The 18,900-nt window shown below is 49.2% G+C and overlaps 1 protein-coding gene across 3 annotated transcripts in view; it reads right to left on the reverse strand.

Annotated features, from left to right (window-relative positions):
* The window catches only part of KCNIP1 (potassium voltage-gated channel interacting protein 1), a 222,035-nt gene extending 203,520 nt beyond the window's left edge, over positions 1–18,515 (reverse strand). For all 3 annotated transcript variants that reach the window (XM_082456587.1, XM_082456588.1, XM_082456586.1), the window contains exon 1: positions 17,938–18,515. In XM_082456587.1, coding sequence (XP_082312713.1) covers positions 17,938–17,998 — 61 coding nt within the window. In that variant the 5' untranslated portion in view covers positions 17,999–18,515. The remainder of the gene's footprint in view (positions 1–17,937) is intronic.
* Between the last annotated feature and the right edge of the window lie 385 nt (positions 18,516–18,900).

Here is an 18,900-nt window from a genome sequence, read left to right on the forward strand (position 1 = left end):
GACGCTCACAAGGTATGCTTTGGAGGGAAAACTAAGCATGTTTTTTAAATTTTTTTTTCTCTCATCTCCTCTCGTTCTTGTTTCCTTCCATACAGAGATCAGGGAGAAGCTGCCAGAATGTCCCACGTGCAGCTGGAAACAGACCCAGGCCTACGGGGCTGTGAATGTGGCTCATATATGCTCACGGGCCAGCGAAAGATGCCGCGTGATGAGGCAGGAGTGGCGCCCAGAAGAGGCTGCTGGCTGCTTCCCAGAGACCTCACAAGGTGGCATTTACTTTGGCGAACTCCCCAGCCCCTGGCCCCCAGCCTTGGAGGTTCGGAAACCTGCTTTTGCTGGCACACCCAGAAGGGACCCATCTGTCAGGAGAACACTCCCATTAACCCAGATCATGAGACCAAAATATAAACCACACTGAGAAAAGGAACTGCCGTGCAAAACAGGACTGCTGAAGCTGTCGTGACCAGTGCTGTCTCTCCCTAGAGGCAGAGCTGCCTGGGAAGGCGTGTTATAATAATAATAAAGTTTCCTGATGAACCTAGAATCATCTGGGATGCTAGTTGAACCACTAGAAGGTTTAATAGCATCAGACTCTGACTGTTTGCTGCATCCTTTCCCCAGGAGGGAGATAGTTGACCCTTGAATCACACAGGTGATCTGCCCTTTTCTATGCCCAAGAGGACCCAACAGCATCTGGACTCAGACTCCTTCCCCAGGTAGGACCCTACCCAGCTGATTGGGTGCCCATCCCTGAACTGCTGTCTGTGGCAGGCCTGGCTGTGGTCTTCACACTACCTCCATCTTAGCTTCCCCAAGAGTATAAACTTGCTGTGGAGCCAACCAGCGACCACATTTTCTGCCTCCTTCCCCTACTCCACCTCCCCACCACATCTGGCTGGGGTTAGGAGCAAACTCTCCCGGTGAAATCTGTGTATAAGTGATGTCTGTCATGGCTGGGTCACAGTGGTTAAGAAGCAGTGTGTTATCTCTACCCCCTTCACCTAGATGTAAAGGAGGCCCTAGGGTTGGTGGAGTGACAAGACGGAAAGAAGCTGGATCCCTGAGTGACCATGTGGAAGAAAGCTACTGGCCCACCAGGAACACCCACATTGGACAGTTATATGAATGATAAATAAAATTCTATGTGTTAAGCCATTGAAATATTGGGGTCTATTTGTTATAGCAGCTAGCATTGCCCTAAAGAATACATTCTTCTATTCTAGGCCTGCCTCCCTGAGAATACAGTCATCAGCCGATGGAGTGCAAAATCTTCTGAAACTTCAAATTCATACCCAACCACCATCTCTTGTGTCACTCCTAAAGGTGGCTGATGGTGCGTGCTGTGCATGGATTTGCTTTCCCAAGTTCTAACTTGATTCCCACCTGCCATCCTTCCCAGATACGAGCTGATGTTACTTGCAGATCCGAAGCCACAGGCATGACACGGCAAATGGGATTCTGAAAGTATAGAGATTTGTACATATACAGCAACACACAAATGACTGGAATGGTCTTTCAGCCTGGAAGAAGAGTTTAAACGCACGCGCGCGCACACACACACACACACACACACACACACACACACAGAAATGCACTCACAGGAGCAGAATGGAGACAGAGCAGAGAGACAGCCTGGGCTGTACAGAGGGAGCAGAAAATGTGAACTTGATCAGAACTGGGATGCAAATAAATTTCACCTATCTCCATGTCAACTGTAATCAATTGGTAGTGACTGCTTGGAATGCTGTGTTAAGAAGGATTCTGAGTCACATTCTAGCTCAGAAGGAAAAAGTACTATGATGGATGATCAATTTCTGCCATGGGTAATAGATGAGGGAATGATAGCGCATACCAGGAACCATCATACTTGTGCTAGGGACTAGGATTGTGGTTGCAGAGAAGCCTATATTTATGAAGTCTATAGCCCAGAACTCACTGGGTCAAACCATAACAACCAAAACCACTGTCAACCCTCAAATGAGTGCCTATTACGAGGCAGGTGTTTTATATACACCTTTTCAGTTAATCCTGACAACAACCTTGGAGGGAGCTATTAGCCCTATTTTACAGAAGACAGATCTGAGGTTCAGAGAGAGTAGATGACTTACCCAAGATCACACAGCTCAAGAAAGACAGAGCCAGCTTCTAGACAAGAAGTGCCTGGCTGCTAAGTGTGTGCATTTCACCATTACATGGAACGCTCTCTGCATTCAGTGGGGTCTGGATTAAGAGGAACAATATATGTCAGTCTTTTCGTCTGGCTGCTGCCCACTGGCATGAGAGCAACGGTGGCGGGAGAAGGGCTTGTCTCCCAGGCAGCTCAGATGGAAGTTGTGTGAAGACCAAATTGGTTTCAGGTTTGAGCTTCCTACAGCCTTTCTGTCTCTTGAGCTAGCTTACTGCTCTTCCAAAGTTTTGGAAGAAGGCCAAGAAAGGCAGGAAGAGAAGGAGAGAAGGGATGGGAGACTCTTATGTTGTCAGTTCCAATGATGTGCGAGCTATCAGGGAGAGATCACAGAGCTGGCAGCCAGGAGAACTGGGATTAGTCTTGCGTCGCTTTGAGCTCCCACAGAAGCAGCTTTCCTGAGCCTCAACCTCCTCAAGTGTCAAATGGAGCTAATGCCAGGTAGTAGGTGTAAAGTCTCTGAGCGATGGCACTACAGAGACCTAAGGGACAGATGGGCCTGGGTTCAACGCTGTCCCTGCACTTTGGCCTTCGGCCTTGGGCAAGTCAGTTCTCTCTGAGCTTCAGTTTGCACACTTCTAAAATAGAGATAGTAACAGTATCTACCTCAAAGGATTGTGTGACAATGAAATGAGATAATTTAGGGGACGTGCCCAGCCCAGTGTCTGATGTCCCATTCAGGGTAGCACCCTTTATCTCTCTCTACACAAATGCACATGCACCAAACACCCTTTAAAGAGTCACTGGGTGATATGAGAAGTCTGGGGAAGTGGGGGGAGCCTGCCTCAGTTTCCATCCTTTCCAGATTGCACTCGGTGCTTTGTAACCTTGAATAGATTCAGCCTAGCTTCTGTCCATCACTCTAGCCCCTCACTCACTCAGTGTCTTTGCTTGAGTTCTCCTTTCTACCTGGATTCCCATACACACCTTTGAACAACTATAACAGTCGCAACAGTAAAAATGCCAACAGTGAATGAATTCTCTCTGTATCGAGTGCTTGCTATGGGTAGGCAGCCTACCATTGATACCTGCATGCTACATGTTTACATTTTCTTCCACACTCCTATTACCCCTCTCCCTCCCTTCATCCCCTTCTTGATTCTGTTCCAGGGTTTGGGGGGACAATAAATCAACTCCATAACAGATAAAGCTGCAGGCCGCTCTAATCCCAAAACCACTCTGGTCTTTCCATTACCTCCTGTCCTGAGCTGCCTGGGAGACAAATCCCCATCCTTAGCTCCATTTACACTTGATTTTTCATACTCTTCTAAGGAGCTGATGTGGTCAGTATTATAAACCTCACTGGACACACAAAGAAACTAAGGTTCACCTAGTAACTTACCTCGAGTCACACAGCCAATAAGAGTGCAAGCCTGGGATTTAAATCTAAGACTATTTGGTCTTCAAATTGAATGCCTTATTTGACAGAATAGTACCTGGCCCCCAATGCTGACAGGTTATCCCCATTTTTCTAAACAACCCCACCAACAATATGTGATCCATTCAGGGACCCCCTCAGGCTCAGAGTTCCAGGACCAGGGGATTCAAGGTGAATCCAAGCCATATAGGTTCCACCAAAGAGGGACACACAAAATCTCTGGTCTATCATTATTCATCACCTATTACAATAATCTCTCCATTAGTGACAGGAATAATAAATGCTACCAATATTAAGAACCATTACCATGCATTGAGCCCTTACTATGTGCCACATACCTAAAAGCCGCAAGTACCCTACAATGTGGTCATGGGATTATTCCTTTTCCAAGATGAACAGAGGCCCTACAGGTGACTCTAACTTGCCCAGGGTAAAAGGTGGGCTATGGAGATACTGGACTTGAAGCCACTTCCATAATCCCTCCCAGGACCCGGGGTGGGGGGAGGGATTGCTGCCAAGAAGAACTTTTCTAGAAGCAGAATGTGCCTCTCCTTCTTACTACACAAAAAATGGGCGCTGAGGAGGAAGCATGGACCCTCCAGAAGCAGCTGCTGGGAGATGCCATTTTCTCCACTGTTGCTTGTATTCAGAAGTCAGTGCAGAATCAGGGCAGAACGTGGTTGGGCCAGGCTGACCTCCAGGGCCCCCCCGCCCCGCCCAGGCAGTCTTCCCAGCTTGCCAGGTAAGAAGGGCTGCTGCAGTAACCACCCTGGTCCTGGCGTGAGTGCAGGTACATTCTGGTGTGCTGGGGAGCTGCCTGATGACCCCGCGTACCTTTGGAGATGGGACATTTAACCGATGAGTTCATCTAAGAGCACAGCCTCACCCTGCAACGTTATTCTTGCCTTCCGCAAATATGTATCAAAGACTGACTATGTACCAGGCATGGCACTGTGCTACACGCTGGGAAGGCAAGTGTCGAGAAGGCAGCTTATATGAAAAGCATTCTCAAAGTACCAACCACGAATAAGAGTAGAAGTGTAGAGGCATGGGCTGAATTGTCTTATTCATTCCTATTGTTAACAAATATATCTGGGGGAATTCAAATTCTGGGGGTTGGAAATCTTTCTGTGCAGCCTAGTCAAGGAAGATAGTTTGGACAAAGGGAATGACAGCCTCAAATCCACCTGTGCTACCACCTCCATCAGCACCATTAATTACTACCACCAGTACCGCCATCATCCTGCCACCAACACTACTACTCACACCACTACATCACCACCACCACCATCGCCAACATCCCCCCTGCCATTATGACCACCACCACTAATACCACCCCTCATCACACTACCGCGATAGCACTCCTATCACTAACACCACTAACACCACTAATACCACTACTAATACCCTATCCTCATTATCCCTACTCTAATCATCATTATCACCATTAAGATCATCATGCTCCAGCATCACCATAAATACCACCTATCATCAGCACCACTGCTGCCATTAATACCACCAGTCGCCAATATCATCGGTCACCAACACCTCTGCCATCATCAACATTAGCCCTACTATCATCACCACTACCACTTATAACATCATCCCTTATGACCATCATCATTGCTACCACCAACACCAACACCACCACCATCATCACCACCACCATCATCAAGATCATTACTACCATGGTGACCATTATCACCATCTACATATTGATACCCACCATTTATACATTGCCTTACAGTTTGCCACGTACATGCACATTGTCTCACTTAATCCCCATGACAATCCAATGAGTTGATATCATGATAGTTATTATTTAACAGATGAAGAAACTGACATGCAGAGATGGGTTAAGCAATTTTCTTAAACCACACAGCTCATAAGGGGAGTTAGACTGGCCTTTGGTTCTATTTTACTCAACACCCCACACCTGTTTTTTCCTCCATCAACTCTAAGTAAGCAGTTATGGAATGGCCCCCAATGCTCTATGTTCTTGCACTAACCACAGCCTTTGACGTTCAGATACTGTGGATAGGCATAGGGGGTGGTGTCAGAGCTATGTCCAAGCTTCTTTGCCACACTGATCCCAATTATGGAATCTCAAGTCCTCCTGCATCTCTGTGAAATGTCAGTTCAAGTCACCAAGTACCACTCGTGGGCTCAGAACTGTGTCGAGCTTCTCGGAGGAGCTCAGAAGGGCAGAAAGAAAAGTTCCGGTCGGTCGTTGAGGAAAGTGTACTCTTACTGGAGAGTCATGCATGTTTACAGGGAGTGATTATAGAGCAATTCAAGGCGATCAACTGCTAAATCATGCAGGACAAACAGTGAGTGCATTGGGAGGGTGGGGGGAGAGGAGGCGGGCGGAAGTGATCACTGGGAGACTTTTGAGGAACAGGGTGGGGTGAGAGGGGACAGACCTGATCCCCACTTCCTTTGTCCTGTGCTCGTCCTTGCTCTCTATCACCTGCCAGGACCCTTTCCTCCACCTCAATAAAGGTGGACAGCCTGACTCCGTTCTCTGCCTCCATTCTCTTCCCTCCCATTTCTGATAACAGCCTTTCCAGTGACATCCTCCAAGTCACAAACGTGCAAAGCATCACTGTCATTGTTTATCCCTTCTCCTTTCTTGCTGTCTGCTTCACTGACGTTCTCATGCTATTCCTTCCGCCTAGAACTTCACCACCTACATTCCTGCCTGGGCCAAGCCCTAGCTCTGTTATCAACCTCAAACGCCACCTCTTTCAGCCTTCCTCTCTGATTCTCCAGCCCTGCCCCTCAGGAGGAGATGCTCTTTCCCTCCCCAGAAGCCCCACAGTGTAACACAAGCATGCGGGTGCTGGAATCAAACCCTCTGGGTTCAAATCCTGGCTTGGCCACTTATGAGAGATGAGACATTGGACATTTCCTTCCTTATGCCTCAGTTCTTCAGTTTCCTCATCTGTAAAGGGTCAAGTTATAGTGCTGACTTCCTCATGATGCTCTAAGATTTACACAAAAACCAAGCTGCTAAAGTGTCTGGCACATAGTCGGAGCTCTATAGATTTGTGTTAATAGTATTATTATTGTCACCAGCGTGAAGCTCCTTGAGGGCAAAGGCAGTGTCCTACATCACTCTTATCTCCTTCTGGCAGCTTCTCCTTCAGGGGAAGTAGATGGGAGCCTGACGTGGCTCCCGGACAGGCTGCACGACGTGGACCAATGTACAGAGTGGTGGCTCAGGCAGGTCAGGAAGAACCAGGACAGTAGCACAAGGCAGGAACACATGCAATAGGCAGTGGGGAGTGAAGGGTGCCCCTGAAAAAGTCGGGACAGGATTCAATACTCAGTCTTCAGTCCCAGGCCTTCCCACCCATCCTCGCAGTGCACCCTGGGGACATATCAAAGAAGCAGGGTGCTTCTAGGAAATGCGTGGGGCTGTATTTGGAGTCAGTCAGAGCTGGTGTGAATCCTGGTTCTTCTACCAGCCACCTGAAGGGACTCGGACAAGTCACTTCCTGCCAAGTCTCAGTTTCCTCATCTATAAAATGGCGGGATGAATGCCTACCTCTCATAGTAGGAAAGTTCATTTGCTAGATGGGGATAATGATAGTATATACCCCATAGGGTTGCTGTGAGAGTTAAATTAGTTTAATGTATCAAAAGTACTTGGAATAGTACTTGGTACAAAGTGTTACACACGTGTCATTTCTTTTTACTATTGTTCATATTATAAAGGCTTTTAGGGCTTCCCTGGTGGTGCAGTGGTTGAGAATCTGCCTGCCAATGCAGGAGACACGGGTTTGAGCCCTGGTCTGGGAAGATCCCACATGCTGTGGAGCAACTAGGCCCGTGAGCCACAACTACTGAGCCTGCGCGTCTGGAGCCTGTGCTCCGCCACAAGAGAGGCCACGACAGTGAGAGGCCCGCGCACCGCGATGAAGAGTGGCCCCCGCTTGCCGCAACTAGAGAAAGCCCTCGCACAGAAACAAAGACCCAACACAGCCAAAAATAAAAATAAATAAATAAAATAAATTAAAAGAGATTTGCTTACAAAATATTTAAGAAAAAAAAAAGCTTTTAAAATATTGTTATATTTGTCAACAGCTTGCAGAGTGCCTGGCACACAGTAGGTGCTCCGTACAGATGAGTTTTTTCTTTTTCCTGTCTGGTTCCAACTCTGAGGCTGAAATACCCAACAGGCACATTCAAGAGATGCTTAAAGCACCAGCAAAGTAGAGGCATCAAAACTTGTGAAAAAACCTGTTTTGAAAGTATATTATATTTCAAAAAATGATCAAAGAAGTTATCATGGGAAAAATCTGAATTTTTTTTCATTTCTTTAGACTTATCTTACTTTTCTGTTTTGAATTATCTAAGTAGCAAATGGTGAGGCAGTTGGTGGTGGGGACACAGTCTTTTAGCCTTTGGGCCTTTAGGGCTTAAGAGTCTAATCCAGCCCAGTGTCAGCACTAAGAAAGGGAAGGAAAGGGAAGGAAGAGAGAGGGGAAGACTCTCTAAGAGACCCTGCTGATTGTGCAATTTGACCATTTGACCGTCTGGGAGAGTCTCACAAGGATGAGTCCCAGGGATGGAGAGAAAGTGCAGCCTCCATCACATGAATGCTAATGCACTGGCTTCCCAAAGGCAGCCGGGCGCCCTGTGGCCTCCAGAGCCCTCCCTTGGCCGCCAGCCAAGCCCTCCTCTTCTTCTGGCTCCAGGGTCGGATGGGTGAGGAGGCCAGTGGCTGTCATTTCCTGTCTCTAAAGGCTCGGGAGCAGCCACAGTTGTTCAACCTCTTCTTGGGGGTCAGAGGCCTGCTTGCCCTGGATGTGCCCTCAGGCCGGAGGAGGTAACTTGGAATCAGACATGCTTCAAATCCTTGCTCTCTAATACTGGATGATCATAGAACCTCCCTGAGCCTCAGTTTCCCGATTTGCAAAATGAGGATAACAAAACAACCATCATAGGACTACTACAGAAATGAAAGAAGATTAGGCATGCAGAAGGCTCTGGGACACCGCAGGCCTTCAAAAGTTAGAATTCCTCCTCTTCAAGCAATGCTTCCCCATCTCTCCAATTTCTACCCTAAACAAGCCTATTTACCCTGGAGGAGTCCTGATTAATTGCTTAGTGCAGAAAGCTTCCTACAATAACTAGGATTGTTCGTTTGTTTTCCAACAGAGACATCCTACTAGGCCCCCTGGAAAAGGCATTTGACTTTCATGCTTTAGGCCCTTCCTTTGTCCATTAGACTCCTACTAACTTCTGTCAAGTCTTCTGGCTTCAAATCCCACACAAAGGCTTTTGCTCAGAATCCAGGCGGCCAGCCTGCTCTGCCATACTGAGCATTGTCAATGAAACCCCTTGTGGAGAGATGTCAGTAGTTCACACCAGTCTCTCCTGCACCCTGTCCCGGCCTACGGTCTTGGAAGCCAACTAGATGAAGACCTAGAATGCCCCCTTGTCACACCGTCAGGTAGCATAGATCTTGGAGGTAAAGCTAAGGTGATGGCTGGTAGAATCAAGATTCAGGATCTCACTTGGCTGGAATAACATTTTAAATTAGCAAATGAAAACTTAATGGGCATACATAGTCCTACCCTTCTGTTTCATTTAAGGAAAAAAAAGAAAAACGGATCAATTGCAGAAATGCTGATCTGGGGAAATATGACTTCCTGGCAATTCATATAAAAACAAGCAGTGCTGGGGAAGCCTGGGGTTCAGACCCCAGGGCTGACGCTCAAACTGTGTGACTGTGGGCAGACCGCTCGCCTTCTCTGGACTTGTTTGGTTATCCTAAAATGATACTTAAACCAGAAGGCTTCAAAGGTCCCTGCCAGTTTGATATATAATCCTATAATTATATATACATATATATCAATATATACACACACATGCACACTATAATCTGTGCTCTAGGGCTTCCCCGGTGGTGCAGTGGTTGAGAGTCCGCCTGCCGGGGCAGGGGACACGGGTTCGAGCCCTGGTCTGGGAAGATCCCACATGCCGCGGAGCAACTGGGCCCGTGAGTCACAACTACTGAGCCTGCGTGTCTGGAGCCTGTGCTCCGCAACAGGAGAGGCTGCGACAGTGAGAGGCCCGCGCACCGCGATGAAGAGTGGCCCCCGCTCGCCGCAACTAGATAAAGTCCTCGCACAGAAACGAAGACCCAACACAGCCAAAAATAAATAAATAAATAAATTAATTTTAAAAAAAAGAAAAAAAAGAATCTGTGCTCTAAGTCAATGTTTGTCCAACTGCAGTGGGCATCCAAGCCACCAGGAGATCTTGTTAAAAATGCAAGATTCAGTAGGGGCCTGCGACTCTGCATTCCTAATAAGCTCCCAGGTGATGCAGAAGTTGCTGGTGCGAGGACCACACTTTGAGTGGCATGGCTCCAAACAGCAGTAACTTGCCTCTAATTCACCCTTGCTATGTTCTGACCACAGTATCTTACATGCATTATTGCATTTAATTCTCATAACGACCTTGGAGGTAATTACTATCAATATCTTAATTCTCTAGATGTGGAAACGAAAGTTCACAGAGGCAAGGGCACCTGCCTGAGGTCACATAGCTAATATGTTGCACAGCTAGGTTTTGAATCCAGGTCTGTCTAATCAAGAGCACGTGTCCGTACCTGCTATACCACATATACATGTGTAATACAGATTTAGGCCAATGTGTGGCTAAGGACGGGAAGGGAACTAATGAGAAAGCAGAAGGCAAATGCACCAGCAAGTTCTTGCGTTTGTTTCCTTTGCAAGGATGACCACTCATCCACCCACTGATCCCTCCCTGCCTCTCTGGACCCTGTGAAAATACAGACTGATTCTGGTGTCCGATTCTGATGGTTTGAAATTCTAACAGTCTTGGAGGTATTTAAGCGCTCTATCCTTCTCTGACAGGCAAGGATGGCTGTAACAAAGGGAGAAGAATTTAGTTCACAGAAATGATTACAGCAGAGGAGAAATGTTTAATCCTATTAATGAATTTGCTAATTGACCTTCTGCCCCCAATCATTTCATATTCAGGCTTTTGGAGTGTCAGATTAAATGGAAACAGATCCAGGGGTGGTTGGAGATGGGGTGAAAAGCATTTTGCTCAAGGCCTGCAGATGGTTCAGTAGTTCCGTATGCTAATGAGGTGCTTTGTCTATCCCTGGATGCCTTCTCCCCCACCTCCACACACCCTGTTTTGGCTGTTCTTCCTCGAGGGGAGGCCAGGAGGGGAGGAGGCTGGTGAGCTTAAAAGCTCAGGCTCTGGGATCAGCCAGAACCAGGTCCTGCTATCCGTACGCTGTGAGACTCTGGGCAAAGCACTGCCCTTCTTGGAACCTCAGTTTCTTCATCTGCAAAATGGAAACTGTAATAGGGTCTGTTCTCCAGGGCTGGGAGGAGGTTAATAAAATAACACAGGAAAAGGGCAGAGCAAGGTGCCTGGCACAGAGCGAGGCCAGGTCAACGTTAGCTATTACTATTATTATTAACCCTGCAGATGAGCCATGTTCTCCTATCTCACCGTTGGGAATTTCATCATCATCTGACACTGACGGCTTCCCACAGAAGTCACCGGAGAAACTGCTTGGGATTCCAGTGGCCATAGCTGTGATGGCTCTGGGGCCCACGGGGTGGACTCAGAGGCCACAGCTCGAAGGCACAGAGATCACCAAGGACTACCCAGTCACACTGCAGAGGGAGCAACAGAGGAGGAAGGGACCTGCCCTGAGATGGGACAAAAGGCAGCGGCAAAGCCACTACTGCCCCGAGCTGCTAGGATCATCTCACCTGCTGTGACCCACTGTGCTCACTACCTCCTGGGCCCCTTCCACAGCCCTATAAAGGAGATGAGGGAGACACCATGACTGCCCTCATTTTAGACAGGAGGAAACGGAGGCTCGGAGAGGTTCAGCTAAGAAGTCACGGAGTCGGAGTTTGAACCCAAGTCTCTCACTTTAACCCAGTGGTCCTAACCATTGCACACCCTATTCCTAACTCTCTGATTTGACTGTAGCTCCCACTGCCACCCCCCATCCCCCAACTGCCCCAGGGAAGCTTTCAGTTTGGCCTGGAATAAGAAGAATGAATCCAATGCTCTGCTCCCACGGCTAGGGGTATGGGACTCTAGTGACAGCACAACTGATCACAGCTACTCCCTAAAGGTGACCTATTTAAAACACTACCTGGAGGGAGGGGAAGCATTTAAAGATAAGTCAAGTTGTCTGAAAGTCTCAGGACTCTCTCAGTCTCTCTCTCTCTCTCTCTGTCTCTCTCTCTCTCGCTCTCTCTGTCTCTGTCTCTCTCTCTCTCTCTCTCTCTCACACACACACACACACACACACACACACACACACACACTATCTCTCTTTATCTCTCTTTCTCTCCCCCCGCTCCCCAATACTGCTCGTCCTCTGCCTGATGAATGGGAACATCAGCTCCAGGGCCATTATGCAGTACTTTGCAGCACTTCTCCCCATGAGCGGACCCGGATTTCTCATTTGCGAGGCCACATTCCTACACTCCTTGGAGCCATCAAGAACTCACAACCTGGTCTATCCATCCTTATCTCCATGCAGACAACATCCATCAGCATCAGGCCTTGACAGAGGCCCTGGAATAAGACTCATTCCCTGAGAGCTAGTCAGAGAGACGAATGCGTAAATCCATAATCACATATTGTTCGGGACTGGAGCCAAGGGAAGGAGCAACAGCTGTAGGGGAGCAGGGGAGGGAGAAATGTGCTCTGCCCACAAGAGCTTGGGAGGAGGTGACATTGATTGAGGTCTTGAAGGGTGTGCAGGAGTTCGCCTTGGGAGGTGGAAGTGGAGGGAGAGTGGGGAAGCCAAGGGGGATCTTGGGTAGAAACAACATCAGGGAAGCAAAGTTAAAGGACACTTACGGGATTACTTAGTGAACAAATAACTGAGTGGACAGATACACAGATTCTTGATCTCACCCAGACAAGACAAAGGGGAACCTGAAATACAAGGGAGGGCATTGAGGGTCGGTCCTCACTTTAGTTTTTTGAATGAATCAACAAAAGAGTGAGAGCCTAGAGATACTTTTCCATCTTCCCACCTTCCCCAAACATACCACACACCTACAGGTATCCAAAAAATTACCAGAACTCTTCTTGACTGAACTTATAATTTTCAGCTCTTCATGAAGCACTAGTTGTAAGTTTACTATTAATTATCTGTACCAGGGCCTCCTGTACCACTGACTCCTTCCAAGTTTCACGGTGAGGGGCTTAGATCCAGGATTTGGGCAGCATGACTATCAATGCTCTTCATGCAAGGACAGCTTCCTATCATAGCCTTTCTGGGACTTCATTAATCATTCATTAATTTATGGATTCATTCATTCATTCATGCACTCTTTTCTTCAACCATTCCTTCTGTCATTCATCTGCTTCCTCATTCATGCACTCATTTATTTATCCCCTCATTCATTCAATCATTCATTCTTTCACTCACTGGCTAATGTACGTATTCACTTGCTCATTTGTACATTTACAAACCATTTATTAAGCAAAGCCCTTCTAGGCATATAAAGAAGTCCAAGACACGATCCTTTCCCAGGGATCAGGCCAAAAAAACCTCAAGCAGTAGTCCTTTCACTTCCATCTTTCAGTCTTTACCATCTCCCCCTCCCCATTCGCTTTGAGCTTCCTTGACTTCCTTCTGGGACGGAGGGACCGGAACTGTGCCTGGCACTGGGAATGGTCTCCCTGTACTTGTGTGACTCTCAGGGGGCTGGGGCGCAGGAGCAGTGTTCTCAGCACTTGCCTGCTTAATGGTAAACAGACTCAGTACATTCTGTGGACAGAGCCAATTCAGAGCCAGCAGACCAAAGAAAAGAATTCATTCCAGGCAGAGGGCTGGTAACTGAAATTCCAGTGGGCAGCTAACTTTTCCTTCAGGGTCTGCAATTCCAGGAAATAACAGAAAGTGGCCAAGCAGTCCATTATTTATAAGTTCCTCCAGAAAAGATTTATGGAGTACCTACTGTGTGCAAGGAACCAAGCCGGGGACTATGAAGGATGATTCAGAGTAGCTCCCCTGAGAAGCTGACGCTCTGGGGATGGGGTGAGGGGTCAACACCTCCATCAGTTGCCTAATTCAAAGCATGACTTGAGAGTCATGAGAATGTACACCTTAAAAGATTAAGGAATTTAGATAGGAGAAGTTGCTTCTTTCCAGGGCCTGGGGGAGCCTTCCTGAATGGGGAAATAGCTGAGTGAGGTCTTGGAATGTGGGTAGAATTTTAACTGTTAGACAAGGAAATGGGGGGAAGGGTAATACAGAGTTAAAAGGATGGACAAAGATGCAGAAACGGGTAATGCTCAGGGCATGAACACCTCTGTAAATCAGTATTCCTCTTTTAGACATAAGAACACTGACATTTCCAAGGTGAAATGACTTGCCAAAGGTCCCTTGAGCCCAGGACAGTGTGACGGCAGGGCTACTGCTTCTCTACGCCTGGCTGCCTCCCATTGGTCTCCCAGATTTTTCCCGGTTGAACATGCTGCCCGGAGCAATAAACCCCAAACCTGGCCTCATCAGGAATATTGTGCTTCCATAAGGTCTCTAAGGTTCCGAGATGCTCACTGGTCTAGGAGTGAGGGGGCCAGTCCCATATTTGTCTCTAACTTGCCATGTAGCCTTGGAAAAAGCATCGAAAAGCTGTGAGATTTTGTTGGCTCATCTATTCAATGAACACTCTGGAGATCCCAAGCTCAGCCCTTCCTGAAGGTTCTGAATGCTTTCCCTCGGTCACGGAGGATTGATAACCCAGCCGCCCCTGCAAAGTAGGCTTATTTGCTTATAGGCAAATTTCCACTGAGATGCCCTTGGGCTAGTGACGTTCTCCCTAAATTCTCTCACCCCCCTGCCCCTCACACAGGCCCAGCCACTGCACCTGCGTGATCCTCATCTGATCACCCCTGACATCGCGACCCTTTAAGCCCAGAGCCGTGTCCTTCGTATGATAAACACATACAAAACTGTTGGAGCCAGAAACCCTACCTGGGACTGGGATGCAGAGGCTGAATCCCTGAAGCAGGACTTTTCTCATTCTTACTTAACGACAAACAAAGGTCCCAAACAGAGGGAAGGATAGGAAATTAATTTAAAACTTTTTTATTCAGTGATGTAGCCCTTAAATTACTTTAGATTTCTGTTGCCTTCTGGAAGCTCTCCCTGAACACCCAGGTTGGGCTAGGCATGTCCCTCGCCACTAAATCATGTGGAGCTTTATATGTATGTGATTCCAAATTATATTTTCAAAACATGCAGGGTATTTGTTAAACAAGATACAATGTTTTCAGGACCAGCCACAAAGCAGAGGTCAGCAGGGGCTGCAGCAACAGGACCAGCATCTGAGCACGTGAGGTTTGGGTCCTAGTTTCCTGGACACAGCAGAAGAAACGCTCCAGAACTAAGCTGTTAGGATTCCAACAGGCATGGACTACTTCCAGGATGGCTTACTCTAGGCATTTGGAAGCCCTAAACACTAGAGCCATAAATTGAATAGTAGTTAAAATTTGCTGACTACTTATCATGTAACAGAGCTCGTGCTAAGCATTTGATTTGCATTATCCCTGAAATCCACACAGCACAACAGCTATTTTAAGATGGTAACTACTACTGTCCCTGTTTTCTAGTTGAGGAAAATAAGGCTTAGTCATACAGCTAGTAAGTGGTAGAGCCTGGATTTGAACCCAGCAGGGACACCGATTCCCGAGTTGAAAATCTCCACCACTCTCTTCTGACTGTTTGCAATTAGATCTGAGGCTGGTGTCTCAGACATCATAGTGGCAGCTCTGGTAAGAGCATCAGCAATAGAAATCTTCAAATTTGAGAACTGGATGGAACCTGAGAAAATGTCTAATGTAACTTCCGCCTTTTACAAAGGTGAAACCTAGGTCTCCATGGGGGAAGGGACCTGACCAGGAAGTGATCCTTGATCACTAGCCTTTCCAGCCAGTTTCCAAGCCACTTTTCTCTGCAGAAAGGGTCTTCTGCTGATCAGCATTCCACTGAGCTAGCCAGGAAGATAAGACTCTGCTCCAGGACAAAGGCCTGGGGGAATGTACGTAGCTGGAGCCCTGGACAATTCCAGCCAGTGTGGTGTGGCTTTGTGCAAATGGGGCTGACCAGACACCCCAGGCTCCGGGCAGCTTGTCATGGCAGCCCATCCACTAGCCCTGGACCCACAATGAGCTTCAAACAAGTGTTGTTGGGAGAGTTAAGTGAGAATGAGCAGATAAAGCACCTAGCACCGTGTCAGGCACACAGTAGGGGCTCGCTGAATGCTGTGCCCCCTCCTCTCTTTTCTTAGACTCCTAGGAGAGAGAAGCAAAGAGCTCTGGCCTCTTGGAATCCTTTGGGAATCCATCTGGGGTGGCCTGCAGTTTTGTGTAGGAAAAGGGAATGGTAGACAGTAACGTCTGAGTAATGTCTCAGCTCATAATCTTTGCCCAGCCCTAGGTGAGGAACTCCATATCCATCGTTCAGTTGATCTTGGCATCTTTCAGCAATCTCCTCTGGGTCCCTCCCTGGTAGCTGCAGCCGACACAGTAGATGAGGCAGGGTCCTCCCTCTCTCTACTCCCTCCACACCCTGTTTCCTGCCAGGAGATAGTATCCTGTCCATGTTATGGATAAGAAACTGAGGCTTAGACAGGTGAAGGGATCTGCCTGAGGTCACATAAGGAAGGAGCGATGGAGCTGAGATTTGCACCCAGAATCTGTTGGACTCTAGGGTCCAAGATCTTTCTGTGACACCTAGCTGCCTCCCAGGAGTGCCACAGGCATTGAAAATATATTAAAACAAATCCCTGAGTTTCTTACCCCCACAGTCCCCTGACCTCTGGGACCTCATGGTGGTCAGATGGTGGGGAAGGAGACCAGGATTTGCTGCTGAACTTTGTCCCCAGTCAAGCAGTATCTGAGGATCCGTGAGAAGTGGGGCTCTTAATGTCAAGGTCCTGGGCCAAGGCTTGCAGACCTGTCCTGCCTGGGACTGGTAAAATGGCACCCAGTCTCTTCCCTGCCACGAGGATGTACAATGCAGCTGCACAAATGGGTCGAAGCCTCTTCCCATGTTCTAGGCTCTGAATGCCAACCCAGCTTCATCACCTGAGAATTTCACCCAGAGATCTTATTCCTCAGTATTCAGCCAGCCTGATGTCTCTGGGGACTGGGCCAGATGTCGAGATCCCTCAACGACAAGTTATTCATGGGGAGCTATCTCTGCGATGCAGACTTTCCTACTGAATCAGGGAAGACCAACCAAGTCCTGAGAGTGCACTCATTGTGCACCCTGAGGTCCACCATTATCCTAACGCTGATGTAATCACTAGCCAGCGTAAGGCGTAGGAACTGCAACCTCACCTGTCACCAGAACCTGGGCCCCAATGGCAGAACTTAAAGGTTTAACTGTCAGGTCACTTAAAATCCTTCTACCACTCACAATAGTATTTGAGCATAAAAACCAAACAAACCAAACCCATCATATTCTTTTTCCTAACTGCATCCAGTGTCTTTATTCCAACAAGCAACTTTCAAACAGCTGGATAGGAGGCCTGCACAGTCCCCCGCGGTGCAACACGTTTCCCCCCACTTCACATGGACGCGTTTCATGACTGTCCCACTGGTGAGATTAGGCTTATCTCAGCTGCAGTCCAGGCAGAAGGGACCCAGGGATATTATGCTTTCTAATCTCTGATGTTAGCTCACCTCTTCACCAGACCTTGACAGTGCTCTGGGCTCTCCAGCAGTTCCCAGAGCATGGCAGCACCCTCCTGTGATGCCCTGGCTCCCAACTCCCTAAAGCCACCAGGACGCGGGCCCTGAGAGTTTTACCAGCTGCCAGCAGCTGATTCCTTTTGGCTTGCAGAAAGCACTCTCTCCCTGATGAGGGACCCCCAGGTCTGCACAGCATCGCCGCCTGGGGGCGGCAGTGAGTGAGTATGTGAGCACCCTCGCTGGATGCCCGCAGTCGCACGAACACCGACGGTCATGGGAGCGGGAAGAGCTTCCCAACATTTACACTCAGACAATTTCGTCCCCACCTCCCACCTGTGAATTTGTCTCTGCCTTCTGTGCCTAGAGATTCCTCCAGGAGTAGGGTCCTGGCACCTGGTGCCCCGGAGAGGTTCCGTGGCCCCTGAGGCCGGAGCCCACTCTGGGTCCCTCCTCTGCCAGCTCACGGTTATTCACACCAATCCTCCCGCCGGTTTCTTACTCCTTTGGATACAGGAACCTGAACCCACTCCTCATGGGGAGGGGGGGTCCGGGCCAAGGGGGGGAGGTGGCACACCCCAACCCAGCACCGAGCACCCCCAAACCCAGCCAGGGGAACAAAAGGAAGAAGGAGGTGGCTTACCTTTCGAGGGTCGTCTTTGTTTGGTTTGCAGAGACGAGAAGGTGCCCATGACGGCCCCCATGGCAGCGAAGACTTGTGTGCGACTTGGGACCTCCGGCCCTGCCCCTCCCCTCCACTGGAAGGAAATCAGTGTGGATCTTCTACTCCGAATTAGAGGAGGAAAAAAAAGCCCCCGGCAGCTCGCCGCAGCTTGGTATTCAGCGAGCGTGGGGCTGGGGCGCTGGGAGCCTTTTCTTTCCTTCTTCAGCCCTGCACATGCACTGACTCACAGGGCTAGCCGCTCCCGGCGAGCCCTCGGACCCGGGACCGGCCGCTTCCCTCGCCGAGGACCGAGGACGATGCCCCGAAGCCTGCCTGGCGCTGGACACCACCGGGCCGGCGCGCCCGCCCGGCCGAGGCTCCTGAGCCAGCGCCGCGTGCGCTGCGGGAGCCGCGCTCGCCCGCCCCTCCTGCCGCACGCTCGGCTCCCCTCCCGGCGCTCGGGCTGGGTCTCGGGGGGCCGAGTACCAATCATGAATGAACAGAGCGGGGACGGCGTGGAGCGGAGCCGCGCGCGCCTGCCTGTCTGCCTGCCGCGCTCGAGGCGAGTCTGAGGCGCGCGGAGAGCGGCCGGCGGTTAACCCCGGAGGGGCGGGGCGGGGCGGGGGCGCACGAGGGGCGCGCGGCGCGGACGCCTGGCCGATGGGTGGGGCTCAGGGGGCAGCTGACTGCTTCCCGGGAGAACGTGTGTATGTGTCCCTGCGTGGGGTGCGTTGTTTCATTTTACTTCAAGGGAAATCTTTATGGGGTGGGGCAAAGTCTGCTCCACCCACGGCATGGGATGTCTTAGGAGGAAGGTGCCTTCCTGCTCCTCCAGCACCGGGGCCACCTTTGAATGACAGGGAATTGGGAAGGGGAAAGGAGCCCTCGGCCCCTTTGGACGCTTCCTTACTCTCTTTTGTTTCTTCCCTCTCTCCCTCCTTC

Source organism: Balaenoptera physalus (assembly GCF_965194825.1).
Source record: "Balaenoptera physalus genome assembly, chromosome: 3".
NCBI lineage: Eukaryota > Metazoa > Chordata > Mammalia > Artiodactyla > Balaenopteridae > Balaenoptera > Balaenoptera physalus.